The 17,561-nt window shown below is 37.9% G+C and overlaps 1 protein-coding gene across 1 annotated transcript in view; it reads right to left on the minus strand.

Annotated features, from left to right (window-relative positions):
• Nucleotides 1-17,561, minus strand: part of LOC127409597 (collagen alpha-1(XII) chain-like) — a 115,193-nt gene that overhangs the window by 17,478 nt on the left and 80,154 nt on the right. Inside the window, exons 51-65 of the mRNA XM_051644260.1 lie at nt 17,343-17,462; nt 16,848-16,994; nt 16,620-16,736; nt 15,861-16,013; nt 15,677-15,751; nt 14,232-14,371; nt 12,749-12,872; nt 11,995-12,138; nt 11,440-11,604; nt 11,288-11,326; nt 11,070-11,208; nt 10,271-10,413; nt 9,132-9,241; nt 3,715-3,873; nt 2,804-2,881 (exon numbers count right to left, since the gene is read on the minus strand). Of these exons, the coding sequence (XP_051500220.1) occupies nt 2,804-2,881; nt 3,715-3,873; nt 9,132-9,241; nt 10,271-10,413; nt 11,070-11,208; nt 11,288-11,326; nt 11,440-11,604; nt 11,995-12,138; nt 12,749-12,872; nt 14,232-14,371; nt 15,677-15,751; nt 15,861-16,013; nt 16,620-16,736; nt 16,848-16,994; nt 17,343-17,462 (1,853 nt within the window). The remainder of the gene's footprint in view (nt 1-2,803; nt 2,882-3,714; nt 3,874-9,131; nt 9,242-10,270; nt 10,414-11,069; nt 11,209-11,287; nt 11,327-11,439; nt 11,605-11,994; nt 12,139-12,748; nt 12,873-14,231; nt 14,372-15,676; nt 15,752-15,860; nt 16,014-16,619; nt 16,737-16,847; nt 16,995-17,342; nt 17,463-17,561) is intronic.

Raw genomic sequence — 17,561 nt, forward strand, 5'->3', positions numbered from 1 at the left:
CACATTTCTCCAAGGATTCTTTTGACAACTATTATGATTCAGACTTTGCAATGGAACTTATATTGAAAGATGGAGCAGTACCAAGTATACTGGACACAACAGTAACGATTTTAAAACTACTGTTTCTGTCTGTGTTTGTTTGTTATGTAAGGAATTGTATAGTCAGCCATTTTTATTGCAAAATAAACCACGTTGAGTAGAACATGCTTATTACATGGTTATGTACCAAAGAAATACATAATTTCTCACGAAAATCGATGTGAGATTAAATGATTTTATTATGTAAGAAAAACACGAAGTGTGGAGTGCTACGAAAGACAATGGTGTAGTACAAGCTAGTGTCTCCCACCTCATCTACATCGTATTAGCCAGGACGTCAAGTATTTTGGACAAAATGAACACATCGGGACGCCCATTATCTCGTATTTAAGCAGCGATGGTCGACCGGTGAACATCTCATATTTGATCATTACATGGGATGTGTATTAAACTACAGAGGTGAACACCTGGGTTGACTGTCCATTACAGCTGGATACAGATTTATTAACTTTACATTTGCAGCTTGTGCTGGTCTGGACTATTTTCACAGTTTTCTGCTTTATGTGGCATTACTGTATCACCATATCTTGTATACCTTATAATATACGTATTTGGGAGCAACAGTATGCTGACTTTTTTCAGTTTTTGATTGCTATTTCAATCGGAAACAACTGTAGTAGTCGCTTCACATAAATTGGGACATATAGCAAACAATGATTGCCAGGACTAAGTGCTTCCAGGGGATTTTGTAAATCGCTTGCACGTTTCATTCTTTTATTCTTTGAAAAAAACAGTTCCATGAGTGTTGGCTTTTTTTTTCTACTTTTTTTTGCACTGCAAAGATGTTAGCTTATCGGGGGCCTGGGTAGCTCAGCAAGTAAATATGCTGACTACCACACATGGAGTCACAAGTTCGAATCCAGGGCATGCTGAGTGACTCCAGTCAGGCTTCCTAAGCAACCAATTGGCCCGGTTGCTAAGGTGGGTAGAGTCACGTTGGGTTAACCTCCTCGTAGTCGCTATAATGTGGTTCTCGCTCTCAGTGGGGCGCATGGTGAGTTGTGCGTGGATGCCGCGGAGAATAGTGTGAGCCTCCACACATGCTAGGTCTCCGCGGAAATGTGCTCAACAAGCCACGTGATAAGATGTGCGGTTTGACGGTCTTAGATGCAGAGGCAACTGAGATTCTTCCTCCGCCACACAGATTGAGGCGAGTCACTATGCCACCTCGAGGATTTAGAGCGCATTGGGAATTGGGCATGACAAATTGGGGAGAAAAGGGGAAAAAATGCATGACATGACCTATTTAATTAGGAAATATACTACGATCTCAAGCATTGCGATTGACATATTTGAATTGAAAATGGTGAAAAAATATAAAACTAATAATAATTTAATTGCAAAAAATATTCTGATATATGCAAAATTATAAGTCGTTTGAGAATGTAGGGAGAATGTCTCAACTGCGTAATATGCAGAGTGATTTTTGTAACGCGATTCTCTGATTGGTGGATCTTTCTCTGCTATTCAATACAAATTCTGCTATTTAATGCAATTTTAAAAACAAATTAATTTAAAATAATGTAGACTGAATTCAAGAGCAGTATATACCATTAATTAACAACCTCGAAGCTCACAGTAGGTCTGTCTTTAAAGGTTTATCATTAAAATGTATAATTAAAAATAAATTCCCCTATGGATAACATGACTGGGATTTTTATTTCCGGAACAAGACTGTTGCGCTCTATGCTGTACAGAACTTACCGACAGATGCTGAGACCTGGATTAAGGTTGATAGTTAAAGTCGGCATGAAGCTGCATTTGCAACCCGTTTTACTTCCTAATGTGTTTAATTATATAGCTTTTTGACTCTGCGCAGCCTTGGTGACATAAAACAATGTCTTTGATTTGAGCCTGGACATATTGATATCAAAGAGAGAAATGAATATACTAAAACTCAAATCAAATCAAACCTTTTGGTTGTGGAGACAAGCCATATTGCAGCGTTTATTAAATTCTCATTGTGTTTTGACTATAAGGAACCCATGCGCACATTCAAAGTCTTTAATAACTTGCTTATGTAAGACAAAATAAATAATAAAGTGTTTGAAGACACAGCTGGTCTCATGGTCTGCATTAAAATATGCATATTCTCAATGTTTTTCAGTCCCAGGAATGTGCCCTTTACCAAAATATAAAGGCCAAAAGTTCTAGTAAAGTCAACAGAAATGAAAGACTTTTATAGCAAAGGAGAGAAGTTGTCTGTTTGAACAACTTCTGTTGTTGACAAACCAAATAAAACGGAAGAGTGCACAAGGAGAGATCAAAGAAAGGAAGTAATCTAACAATACCAAACTGTTTTGCAGAGCACATGTTAAATGTCATGTTCATTTTTGGTCATCAGGGACATATCAAATACATATGGAATATCAATACGTCACAACAAAGCTCAGAGAGAGACCACGACATTGATCTGCGACAAGCACTGGGACCTGTGTGGGATTATGAAGCTGAAAAAAAGGTTGAGTTTAGCATGATAGACAATTAGCTTGTCATTTGCTTTTAATACAAAGTGACTATATATCAACGTCTGGAGCAGTCGAGGGCTAAGCATCTGGCTGAATGTCACAATGATCAAAGACATGGGTGGACGTAAACAACTGTGCGGTTCATGGGTCACCCAACCTGAAATTTAACCCAACATTTGGGTTTTCCACCTTAAAGTAACTCTGATCTCTAGACCTTTATTATGGTTTCTTCTTACCATTGAAGGAATGTCACAGCATCGGTCCCTGCTGGTCCAACCGAGACTGCACACAATGTCAAACATCTGGAGCTGGAACTGGCCAAGCAGAGAGAAAACGGATGTTACATGTGTCTTTGATAAAAGAATTGCGTTTCCAAATAAGGAGCTCAGACGCCCCAATACAAGGATCCAGTCTAGTTGCCGATTCGAAACATGCTTTGATCAGTGTTCATTTTTACAATTTCTTTAGTTGTAGTTTTTGTCTTCTGGCAAAAATGTCCTGTAAATTCAATTTTGTTGTATCCATTAATTTTAGTCAATTTTACTAAGAATAAAATGGCATGTAATTTCAGTCAACAAAAATAACGTTGTAGTGAAAAATTACAAAAATGAGACGAGTTTATGATATTGCGTTATGTAAACGAAATATTCACAATGGGAGTTATGCATTCTGACAAGCACATAATTTTCATAAACAATATGTTTTCATTAAAATAGTTTAATTATCGTCATGATACATATTTTTTGGTCTTGTCTTTGACAAATTAAAAAAACATTTCGACAACATTTTTGGCAGTAATTTTGTTGAAACAGCTTGGGTCACAGTTTACCATAAAAAAATATGTCTTTTATTTGAAGTTCAGCAGCCTGGAAATATTGATGTCCAAGGAGACAGTAATATGTCCAGGCTGCTGAACTTCAAATCAAATTAAAGCTTTTTTTTTTTCATTTTATTATCATCTTGATGCATATTTATCGTCTTGCCTTTGTTATCGTTGTCGAAATCAAAAATTACTTTGGCAATTAACATTTTCAGCAGTAATTTAATTGAACAATGGCTGTGATAACAAAACACCAACAAAATTGTTGTTTTCAATTTGGTTTTCAATTAGATCCAAGATGCTCAACATTGTCTCATTTGAACTCACTGTTGCCGACTCCCCTTTAGATCCAATAGATTTCGACATCTTTCCGAGCACTTGATATCCATCTTTCGATATGTTTCCTCTTGACTTAATCTCTTTCTCAGCCACTTCCTGACAGTCCACGTGCAGTTTGACGCTCTTGGGAGACACCAGGATGTGGAGCTAGAAGACAAGAAGATTGTTTGGAATTCAAGTTTATAAGAGACTCAGGAGTCATTTTAGAAGGAGAAACTTCTACGGTGGTGCTATCATGAAGTAATCCTCAGCTGGCAGTCTTCTAGTGTTTTAGTAACTCCAAGGGCTTCGGGCCGTAATTACGGATTCTGGGAGTTTCTGTTTTGAGGGAGTGTTTCTGGCCAGAGGTGCATAAAAATGGTTTAGTTGCTCATCATCAATTTCAGTTCTTACAGTTCAATTGTAAAACAGTTTTAAAGAGAGAATTAAGGGAAATTAGGTTTAATGAATGGCAGCTAACAACAATGACATCATCATCACATTTTAACGGTTAAATACATCAACATCAGGCCTGTCAAATCTCCCAAATGGTCAGAAACACCCTCTACCTCTACAAAAGTTTGTTTGTCATGTTGGTGTTAAGCTTTCAGAGTTGTTTCACCACTCCGCTCCACCTAATCTCCACATAATCGCAATAATTTGCAAGATGGCGCAGCAGATGGCTGCTTTGTTGTGGAACTCTCTCGCGTTTTTGTTACTTTTGTTTGTTTGTCATATTTTTGGTCACTCTTTCCCAATCAGTTTCACCAGGGATGAACTGCTGAATATTCGGCAGAGCATACCTGATCATTTTTTGCCGGTGTTTGATTATTCAGACGTTATATTAGACATCTTAGTTGGAGGAGCAGCAGGGCTCTACAAGCAATCCAAAAGACACACGTGAGGGAAGCGAGCCGGTGTGCTTGTGAAGTTGCGTCAACGTGGCTTTAGGACTCCGCTGCCGAGTATCCATCTGGCGAATGTCTGTTCCCATGCCAAAAAAACTGCCGAACTGCTTCTGCTCACTCAAACAAATAAGGATTTTTCTAACTTCGTTGCTCTGTGTTTCATGGAAACCTGGCTGAATGAAGCCATCCCGGACTTTCAGCTGTTCAGAGCGGATCGCATCACGGAGTTATCGGGAAAAACAAGAGGCGGTGGAACATGCTTTTACATCAATAAAAGTTGGTGTACAGATGTAACAGCATTGAAGATGTGCTGTCCTAATTTAAAGGCACTCTTCATCAACTGTAAGCCTTTCATCGCCGTGGGAGTTTTCCTCGTTTTTTCTGGTGAGTGTGTACATCCCGCCACAAGTGTGCGTGAACGCAGCATTGCAACAGCTGGCTGATCACATCACAGACACATATCAACAACACCCGGACTCACTTATTATTATTCTGGGAGATTTTAATAAAGCTAACCTCAACCGTGAAGTACCAAAATACAAACAATACATCACATGCCCCACCAGAGAAATAAATATATTGGACCACTGCTACACCACTACAGGATGCATATTGCTCTGTCCCACATGCAGCTTTAGGACTCTCTGATTACTGTCTGGTTCATATTCTCCTGACCTGCAAGCAGAAACTAAAATCAGCTAAGCCTGTAGTAAGGATTGTAAAGAGATGGACCAATGAAGCAGAGCTGGAATTACAAGCCTGCATTGACTGCACTGATTGGAGTATTTTTGAGGCTGCAGCCACAGACCTGGATGAGCTCACATATACTGTGACATCATATATCAGTTTCTGTGAGGATATGTGCATCCCTACTAGGACATTTTTATCATTAAATAACGATAAACCATGGTTTATAGGAAAACTCAGACAGCTTCATCATACCAAAGAGGATGCTTACAGAAGTAGGGATAAAATATTGTACAACCAGGCCAGGAACACACTTACTAAGGAAATCAGAGTGGCTAAAAGAAGCTACTCTGAAAAGCTGAAAAAACAGTTTTCCTGCATCTGTGTGGAAAGGCCTGAAAAGCATCACCAAGTACAAGACATCTCCACCTTGCTCTGTAGAGAGTCAACTAATGATTGATGAACTGAATGTGTTTTATTACAGGTTTGAAAAGCCCAATCTCACACCCCTCCCCCACTCTGATCTTCACTTCACCTACACACACACATACTCAGTCTGCACTTATGATCTGTGAGGAGGATGTGTGCCGGGTCTTTCAGAAACAAAAGACTAGGAAAGCTTCAGGCCCAGATGCTGTTTCACTCGCCTGTCTGAAAGACTGTGCTGACCAACTGGCCCCCATCTTCACACAGATCTTCAATAGATCACTGGAGCAGTGTGAAGTTCCCTGCTGCTTCAAATGCTCGACCATCATTCCGGTCCCCAAAAAAACCAAAATCACAGGTCTTACTGTCTACAGACTTGTCTCTCTCATATCTGTGGTCATTAAGTCATTTGAGAGACTGGTTTTGGCCTACCTGAAGGACACCGCTGGACCCCTGCTGGACCCCCTTCAGTTTGCTTACCGAGCAAACAGGTCTGTGGATGATGCTGTCAGTATGGGACTGCATTATATCCTGCAACACCTCGACAGACTTGGGACTTATGCAAGGATCCTATTTGTGGACTTCAGTTCAGCCTTCAGTACCATCATGCCTGATGTTCTCTCAACCAAACTGACCCAAATCACCAGCTTTCTGACAGATAGGCAGCAGCTAGTGAGACTGGGGAAACTCACATCCAGGACCTTCAAAATTAGCACTGGTGCTCCTCAGGCATGCATTCTCTCTCCACTGTTCTTCTCCTTGTACACGAATGACTACACTGCAAAAGACCCCACTGTCAAGCTGAAGTTTGCAGACGACACCACGGTCATCGGCCTCATCCGCGATGGTGATGAGTCTGCATACAGACGGGAGGTCGATCAGCTGGATGTCTGGTGCAGTCACAACAACCTTGAGCTTAACACGCTCAAAACAGTGGAGATGATAGTGGACTTCAGGAGAAAACTCTGGACCCCACACACCCTGCCCACTCCCTCTTTGAACTGTTGCCCTCTGGCCGGCGCTACAGAGCACTGAGCACCAGGACATCCAGGCACAAGAACAGTTTTTACCCTCAGGCCATTTTCCTCGTGAACAATTAAACTGCCTCAGGACTCCCCCATAGTCCAATAATGTAAATACATATCTCATGTACATATGTAAATTCACATATTTAATTCAATAACTGTACATACCCCTACCTTGCACATACATTGCCACTTGCACATGTACATACGCCATTCTGTTATATGTCCTGTTATTTGTATGTCTATTTATACTCTTACCTTGTTTTATATTCTGTGTCTCACTGTAATGTTCTGTGCGCACTTGTATCTCCTATCACCATAAAAAAAAATTGTGTACGTGAAAACACTTGGCAATAAAGCTCATTCTAATTCTAATTCTAATAATCAATATACACGGATATTCCCTGTTCACCACCGCGTGTGATGAAGTTGTTCTTCCATATTTGCCACAGACAATCCGGCAGCCAAGTCTTAAACACCAGCCGATGTTCAGAACCCTACAACAGCGATGTAATTACATTCTTAGAGTGGGACTGTATCTTTGGGTCTGGAATGCATTTGTCAGTATCTGTAAACACTGCATGCTTGACGCCTTATATGCACTAACGTCTTCTGCAGGATTGTGTGGAACAGTCACAGGACCTAAAATATTGTGCTGTGTTTAGGATCACAGGGTCAGGTAAACAGGTCTCCTGAGGGTACAGACTGACAGGTTACAGTGGGGGGGGGGGGATTCTGGGAGGTAAAACCAAAACAAACAAGCCTCCACACCTCCCCATCAAACCACAAGAATTTCCCCTGTGGTCAACTTCTTACAGGCAACCTGACAGACCACCAATATTCAGACCAGAGATATAGATGAGAGGCCGCCTGCTCCTCGCCAGGCATTCTGCTCACTGGCTCTATGATGTAATTGTTTAATAGTTTGAACAGTGATCGAACATTTTCCAGTGTTCTCTGCCAGACAAATGCAACAATTTTTTACAGTCTCACCAAATGAATTTATAGATTCTAGCAAAAGTGATATTCTGTGTCTTTAAGATGCACCCTGCTCTCATTTTTATACTCTCTGTTATTTGAATCACAGAATGGTTTCTTATAGATTGGAATAATGATAGTAATTAGTTGTGTTTATTTATTTGTGTACTTTATGTATGTACATACTTATCTACATACTTGAGTACATACGTACTTATGTGCTAAATTACATGTTTACATATTCATTACGTAGCTAAGTATTTATGTACTTAAATACTTGCGTACTTATGCACATACTTATGTACTTAAATACATACTTTTGTTCTTATGTACTTGTAAACGTACTTCCTTGCGAAAGTACTTACATACCTACATACTTTTTTACTAACGTACAAACTTATGTACTTAATTACGTATTTACATTCTCTCTTACATACCAACGTATTTATGTACTTACATACTTGCGTACATATGTACTTAATTACAAATGTATGTACTTTCCTAAGTACTTACTGTACATATGTACTTAATTACGTACTTATGTTATTATTGCATACACTATGTTCTTTCTTACATACCTACATACATACTTATGTACTTACGTTCTTACTTATGTACTTACGTATGTGCTTACTTATCAACCTCCAATTTAGTCCCTCCTCAGATATAGAAAACTTCAGAGCTTAAATAATGATGACTTTTAATGAATAAATATATAAATATGTATGAATATAATTAATGTACGCTCTTTAAAACATAATATAATCTGCACATTTTTGCTTTTAAACCCTGCTGAACGCTGGACTCGTTTAAAAAAAAAGTCTTCAGAAGACTTGGAATATGATGCATGAGTCACATGGACTATTTTATGGCTCTTGGGTCCTTTATTTAACTTTACCATGAGTCACTATCTACTGCCATTGTATTGAAAAAACAAACCAGGATATTCATTAAAACATCTCCTTTTGTGTTTTGCATAAGAAAGAAAGTAATTCGGGTTTGAAACGCCATGAGGGTGAGTAAATGATGAGAGAATTTTCATTTTTGGGTGAACTAACCCTTTAAGTGTATTTTCTCGACTGCAGATTGCTGGAGACCTCACGCAGTTTGGCTCGGTGTTTGTTGTTATTGGCACTTTATGCAAGGCTATTCAGCAAAAATGCTCCAACTTTCATTATCCACTCTGGCTGAACTCTTAACAATTTCAGATTCATTCAGGTGACACAATATATGCCCATATTTGAAAGCAAATTTTAAATCATCTTTCATACCCCTACAACAAAGACCTTCTCCAGAACAAAAATTATCATCACTCTTACAAGGAGAGAGAAAATAGCAAAGCTTTCTTGCTTGATGTACCATGCAACATATATAAACATCTACAAAGAACATCTAAGTTTACCTTGTGGAAGCTTCCATGGAAAATCTTCTTCACATGATCGTTTTTAAATGTGGCACGTTGGATCTCGCCTGTTGTGTCCTTAGTGTAAAATGACACAGCTTGACCGGATGCTGAGCAAATAGAAAAATAGAGAGACTGAGTTAGATACCCCAGAAACCAACCCAAATTAGAATAAAAAACAAACTTTTGTCTCAAAAATTTAATATTACATTCCTTAGGTGAAATGAAAAGAAACATAAATGAGACAAATGTTGAAGAAGTAGGAGTATAGAGCTTCAAAATAATGTTGATAGCATAGCTCAGATAATTTGGTCTTGAGAATTTGATGAGAAATTTTAAATAAATTAATTTTCACTTTGTAATGGTTTTTAAAGGGGTTTATTAAAGACTAATAAATAATTTACAAATGCATTATAAACCACTGATATGCATTTATAACAACATGAACACAATTTATTATTTTAACCTCACATGTTATAAATGCTTAATAACACCTTTTCAACATTAGTAACCTATGAAAATCTACCTTTAAACTTAAGTGGAGACATATGAAGAATTTATGAAGTAGCTGCCAACATTAGAAACCAATGTACATAAAGTTCAGTATGGTTAAGTAGTAATCTGACTTTATTATAGGATATACCGTGTGTAGGCTGTGAATGAGCATAAACACCTGAAAAGTGTTTTTGTAGAGGATTTAGGTAACTAAGACTAGGTAAGTTGTGACACCACTCGGAATAGCAAAATTTTTTTGGCATCAACGTGACAAGGAAAGTGACAACAAAAGACATTACAGTAATGAATATAAACACAAAGTGGACTGTATCAAAATGACATAATCCCTTCTTGTAAACTCACTATTATTATCTATTTTTGCAGCATTGTGACATAAATCATGAGTTAGGGCATTTTGTGTTTTTGGATTAATAAAAGTATGACTAAGTATGTATTTGTTAAGCATTTATAACATGTAAGTTAAAAGGATCACTATTTGGCAAGTATTGCATACATACAAAACATTATTTTTTTTTTTAATATTGTTATAACCGCTTATTAATGATTTATAATGCATTAGTAAATGAGTCCCCTTTTAATGTAAAGTGTTACCAAAATGTTCGACCAATGACAATCAGGCTTACGGTCAATGGTGACACCAGTCTCAGGTTTGTAGTTCTTGTCCGACACCTGCCAGATATCGAAGGCCTCAGTCGGCGAGTCAGGCAACAGTCGGAATGTCAGAATGATGGTGAATGTGGACGGTAGACCATCCGGATGAATATACCTTAAACACACACACACACAAAAACAAGCACACAAAATCAGTCAAAGCCAGAGGAAGTGACATCTTAATTCTGACATCAACACTGGCAGGTCAAAGTCACTGGATTTATCTGATGCATTATATTATTAGTGGTTGGTATGGTAAAATAATTAAGGAAGTGTGTGGGAGAATGATGGCTTTGAACACTTTTGGATTGTGGAGTCTAACTGGGCAAGAGGCAGCATTTTACAAAACTCACAAAAACCTTTGAATTTACTTCTAAATCAAAATTGTTTTTACAGAGATGTCTGTACACAAAGACATTAAGAAAAGTAATAGCATGCCTCTCCTCAAAAAGCCACATAATTTCAGTTAACATTAATGTTCGTTAGATACAAAAGGTTTAGGGGTTTGTTCGAATCCCTACCCCTATGAGCAATAGTAAGAGTGACACTTGCCTTAACAAACACAACTAATTACTATCATTATTCCAATCTATAAGAAACCATTCTGTGATACAAATAACTGAGAGTATATAATGCAGAATGAGGCATAATTCCACAATTCCTTGAAGAAATGAGCCGATATCTTCTAAGTAATGGCTTGGAAATATTCCAATTGTGTAAGCATAGAAGACGCTAAATGCTGATGAGTGTCACAATTGTAACAGAACTCACAATGAAGGCTGATTCAGGAAAGCGTTCTTGTGGAGTCTGTAGGCGGTGTAACTGTTGAAAGAACCAGGTTCCATAGACACACCCTTGGTGCTAGCGTACACCTTTTCAGTCAAATTGAAGGCTTCCAGCATTCTGAATCCTGGGAAAACACATAGATTCATGTCAGCACTCTACATACATACATAAGTGTACATACGCACTTACATAAACAAGCCTACCTGGCGATGTGAATCCATTGACATAGATCAATGGGCAGGCTGGGAAAAAAAAAGGAAAGGCATGAGCTTAATGTCTGAACACACAATTATAATCTAGAGCTGTTCTCAGTCACACATATTATCTTAAAATGAGAGTATGAATTTGAACTCACAGGATGTTGCCGTTTCACAAATGAACGTGACCAGATTGTCCTGAATGGTGGAGAAGGCGTCAAAGTCGTCCACCACAAAGACGTGACGTTCGCTCGGTTTGCTCGCAATGTTCTGCAGCTCGACAAAGTCCACATCGGCTACGCCGACCACAAACACACTGTAACCTGCAACAACACATGCTCAATAAGGACATTTATCTTAAAGAGAATATACTGTATATAAATACTAGCCACATTATTACATAGTGCCATATTTTGCAATTGTATAGCATTTTGCCCCTTGAAATCTTCTGAAAATGTTAGTCGTAATTTTATTTAACATAACCATTTTCTACCCTCTCTAGCTTTTTTGCATACTACCTTTAAGACTTCTATATGAAAATGACCTCTAGTTATGATTGAATAACCAATGTATATCGGCGCAGTTCACGTTGTCATTCATCAAGGTGAGTGATACATATGTAAAAGAGGGTGGTCATATCTTAATGAGCTCATGGCTGTGACATCATAATCTTTGAGATGTGAAGACCTTTAAGGTATGGGAGAGAGTCGTACCAGCATGCTGTAGTTTAGCAGCATTCTTTTGCACATCATCTTGAGAACGTCCATCTGTTACAGCAACAACAACTTTCGGCACGTTTCTCCTCATTCCACTTTCTACAGTGAAGACCTTCTCGTACACATGCTTCAGTGCAACACCTGGACAACAAGCAGTCATCGAAATGTGAGTGTGAGTGTTAAAATAGGGAAAAAGTCCACCAATTCCAACCCTCATAAGTTGTTTAACAATAAAACCTCAATCTACACTTAAATATAAAAGTTCTTCAATGGTTCTTTGCAGCACTTAAAGTTCAGTTTCTTACCAAGAATTATTTTTGACTGTATATGGTTCTTGAGTTGCTAAATGGTACTTTGGAGGTATAAAAAGTTCTTGATGTTTCATGATAGGTCCTTCAGATAAGCATACTGTGATCTGAAGAGTATTTAAAAGCACCAGTACCAAAGTAAACATTTTTTTTTGTTTGTTTGTTTTTTTTTTTTTTTTTTTTGTGGAACTTAATACTGTATGAATAAACTTTAAAAAAACTAAACTAATATAATAAACTTTCAAGACTATGAGACTTCAACAGTCACTGGCAATTTTTCCACATTGCCCAAAATTGAGCTCTGCTTCTTTCAACATCAAAAACAAAAAAAAGAAAAAAGGAAAAGAAACAAAAAGAAAAGGAAAACACAACAGGTGATGGAGGACAGGGATATTAGTTTTAAAGGAAAGTGTGATGAACATTCAGTAATGTCTGAGTGATACCTGTCTTAGTGTTTCCTCCCCTGTAGCGAATGAGTTTGAGAGCAGAAAGCAGCATGCCCTTGTCATTATATGCATTAAGTTTGAACTCCGTCTTTGCATCATCGCTGTACTGCACGAATGAAACCTTGAAGGAAACATTGAAAGGAATATCAAACACAGTACCAATGACAAAACGATGGAATATTTTGTTTATTCAATAAAGATCAACATTATAGAATTTGTATAATTATTAACATTATACAGTAATTTATGTATAAATGTAAAAAGATGGAATATATCTAACCTAAAGACGATTAGATTATTGTCTATTTCTAAAATCGATAGTTCCTATTGTAAAATCAGTTCAAAGCACATTCTATATGAATGCAGCAATTTTCTATGTAGCATGGCAACCATAAACAGCCTACGCAAATTAACTATATTTCTTGGTGGAGGAATTGTTTATTCTTATTATTGATAAATGGAAACTATTTATGAAAAGTGTGTATTTTTATCATATTGCTGTTGCTGCTGTTTTACTTTTCCAAGAACTTTCCAGGGGTGCGTTTTCCCGTACAACTATGTAACTCACAGCGTAACCACCACAGTATGATGCATCGTTGTAGAAATTAACTAGCTAGTTACGACTGCTTCCCGAAACCGTAGTAACTATGTTGCACATCCATCGTTCTAAACATGTTGGTTGAGCTGATGTTCATGACGTTACTCAGGGGATGGAGTAATAACTTCCGCAGATATTAAAATATAATAGATCATTTACACATACACCAGAAAGCCATTTAATGCGAGAAAGCTTCTGAAGACACGAAAGCGCCATGCACTTTGTAATGTGACAGATGCATTGCACTGCAATAGATGGCTTTCCCTCTATATTATACTTTGGTGTTCCCCTGACGCACATGTGCATATGCTCAGGCGCACTCTTGAAAAACATTTTAATGCCACTTATGCTTTAACATAAACACATAAAAGCTCTGTTCTCTGACAGAAACTGTGTGTGATAAAGCGCTTTCTCTTTACAGCCTTTAATCCCTCAAAAGGCTCGTGTTCACGTGACGTTTCAGAAAGCCACTTTCTGCAAAACCCCGGAAGTCAAATGATGTCCACACAGTAAACTAACAAGGAACTATGCTTCTAACCACAGGCTTGCGAATCTTCGTTAGGACTACGGTTTCGGGAAACACCAAATTGTTGGTAACGACGGAAATTGCAACAATAGTTGGCTAAATATGCTTTTGGGAGTTGTACCCCATAGTGTTTGTGATTACTGGATATATATATTGTAAAAAATCATTTTTATTCAGACCGATTTACTAACACACCATTTAGACCGATTTTTTTACTAATTAATTGAAGAGCAATATCTAGCTCAAGAAATATTTCAGAGCTGATGAAAACTATAAAATATATATATTCTCAATAGAAATTACTTTTTCTTAGGCCTGGAAAACACAATTTTAAAATTTTTCCATGACCGTTTTACCTGCATTCCTGATGGACCAATGACATCAAAGGCTCCGACGACGCTGAAGACAAACTTGACAACTTTGTTGAAACTGTCATCTCCAATACTCCATGAGCCATCAATCAGGAAAACCACATCTGCCTTGGCTCCTTTGCAAACTAAGCCAAAAAAAAAAAAAAAACATTACGTGAAGCAAACAAAAACTGCTTTCTGCCCCAGATCCTTCATTTCTAATTTAAATCTTACACAAGAGCAGAAAATAAGGTGAGGAAATCTCAATGACAAACAACCACGAGACTGAATTTCTTTTAAAAACTAGGAGGTTTAAGAAAGAATTAATGTTAATGATCAGTTTTTTTACTGAAAAGAAATGAAGACAAATGATGAAATAATCTCTGTTCCATGTGCCTTCCAAATTTGCCTCTCCACAGTAATCAAGCAACATTATCAGCTTCTTGAAAAATGATTCGCTTAAATATATAATCCTCGGTGGATTAGTTCACGTCTCTTAACACTGAGAGCTAGCGGACGTCTCTGGTTGGAATGGAAACGGCTGAGGACTGAAACATTTGGCCAAATACTTGTCGGGTTCTCATGTAATGAATAAACAGGATTTGAGTACGATTTAGGGATCCAATTCTGATGTTTTTTTTTATTAATTGAAGATAAAAAGAACAGATTCTGGTTTCATTAGCAGAAGGAATTGTTTCCAAGATAATAAAACTGATATTAATTTGACCAAAACATATTCCATAGAGGCCAGATGTAGAACATGTCTGCAACGCTTGTATCTGAAAAAGTAATATGCTGTGACTGAATTCACTCCCTATTCCACATACAGTACAGTGCACTATATTGAATGCCAGCCTTTTTACAGTGTTGTCTGAATTCCTAGTGAGCCATTTAATTCTTTATATAGTCCACTATTTTAGACCCATAATGCACTTTAATTATAGTGTACAACCGATATATGCTCGCCAACGGTATTGCCTATAATCACTGCCTACTGTATAATATTAGTCTTTCACGTGGTGCAGCTGATAGGTCCACTGATATGTAATTTGTTAGCCAATTAACTTGCTTACTCCCTCTTTGTCTAACAATTAAATTGCCTCAGTTGTTTGCAGGTTAGCGGGTTTCACTGCAGCACGCTACAAGAGTTTTTTCTCTGAAACCCTCCTCCTCCCCAGCACCACTTGTCTAGATCTGCTTCATGGGGATTGTATGCATGTCTAACTGTGCAGATCTAGCCCACCAAGACCAAACCTACCAACCTGTCATTTCCATTATAGCACCTTAATCCAGAGAGTTGTCTGAATTATGATTATAAAGACTGAAAACGCTTAATTATCAATTAACTTAAATGTCAAGTGTTTTAGCTTGTTCACTGTGGCATTAGTGAGGCATTACTCTTTAAAAAGTGCTGCAGTATTGTTTCTTGAGCACTGACTGCGGACACTTACCCGCCCAACCAGGTGGTATGGTGGGTGGTGGAGGGGGTGTGGGTGGTTTTGTTGGCACAGGTGTTGGTTTGACACCTAGAACAATCAAAAGATAATAGAAAGAAAACACTTAAAATCATTGTTTCACATTCAACTGTATGATGAAAATCTGCTTATTTACAGTATTATTAAATCCTGAACTCACGGGTGCGTTCTTTGGTACTGACTCCGGGTCCCTCTAGATTGGGCGTCTGGACGAACACAGTAGCATTGTAGAGAGAGTCTGGACTCAAGCCCTCGAAACAGTATTGACTCTGAGCGGCCGTGATGGTGATCTCCTGCTGACCTTTAGCTGAGGCTGAAAATACATTAAACAATAGTGATGGTATTAAATAATAGCACCATGATATTTTGATATATATGACATTGTAATGAATGATTACCTTATTACATATTACTAAGTTATAATGTACTCCAAAATAATTTAAAGAATTTAATGAGATTGCCATGTCATATGTCCAAAAACCATGTACTATGTCTAAAAACAATATTGTAATCTCATGGTACTTTTTGGTACTTTTTTTGTTTGTGTTGTAACATAATGAGTCATCAACAGCTCTTTACTATGGTTTCATAAATCATAGGCGAGTCATAGGTTTAGAATTTGTTGAAGTGATCAGAAACCATCATTTTATGACTGGAAATTATGGTATTACCATGGTATTTGATTTTGATGTAAAGATTCAAATGTCCTGAACTCGGTGGATGGGTCTGAAACCATGGTTCATGATCAAAAAAACATTGTATATTACTGTGGTACCGTGACTAAAAAAACATGGTAATACCATGGTATTTGTGGTATGTTTTGCTAGTGTTGTAATGTGAAGAGTCAGTTTCTGTATTCAGTTGGGTATTGCAACATAAAGAGTCACATGTTCTGAAGGTTTTGAAGAGCGTGACTTACGATCCAGAGGGTTCAGCTTGATTCTGTAAGACGTGGCGGCGCGGTGAGGTGTCCATTTAATGCAGAACCTGTCGTAGCCGACGTCATATGACTCCAGGTTGGTGACATTGAGGTACACTGAAAAGACAAGAGAGTAAAATAGACTCAGTGTGGGAATCATACTGCTTTACAGGATGAAAATTCTAGCATACATTTAACAATGCATGAATAACTCATCTGAAAGCATACATGTTGTTCCTTGTCCTAAGAGGGCTTTGCTCACACCGCCATCGTACTGGGCGTACACCTGAACATCATACGTGGTGCCAGGCAGCAGATTGTGAAGTGTATAGGTGGTGACATCACCAACAAACACCTCCAAAGACTCATCCTTATCTAAAAATGTACAATAACATCAAAATAAGAATCAAGAATTCTGAGGAACTACTGTAGAAGTCAAAATAATACAGCATTCACAACCCATTTTATTTGTTATGTGACATATTTGAGAATGAAACAAGATATTCAATGAGAAAGAAAAAGTCAGTTTTAGAGACGGAGCAAGTTATTACATTTTGATGAAACATTACGAAGACCTTAAAGGGTGTGCTGATGACTCATACACAATAAAAACAGGAAAGTATATTAAGACAGTAAATAGGCTCAATTTTGGTTTCATGTTGACTTTACCATTTTAAACAGGACTATAAGCATGCAGTGATTTCATATTATCGCAGTATTTACCTGTTGGCTGGTAGACTAGTTTGTAACCCATGACCGGAGATGGCGCCGGGTCCCAGGACACACGGAAGCGTGTGTACCACTCGTCCGAGACCCGCAGATTCTGAGGGGCCAGCAGGCCAACTGAATACAAAAACCACATACCGTGTGTTAAACAATCATATTACCATAACAACTGCAAAACTACCACTAAATATCATAGTAAAAGTGTATATGCCCTTA

This window comes from Myxocyprinus asiaticus, chromosome 19 (assembly GCF_019703515.2).
Source record: "Myxocyprinus asiaticus isolate MX2 ecotype Aquarium Trade chromosome 19, UBuf_Myxa_2, whole genome shotgun sequence".
NCBI classification, from domain to species: Eukaryota; Metazoa; Chordata; class Actinopteri; order Cypriniformes; family Catostomidae; genus Myxocyprinus; species Myxocyprinus asiaticus.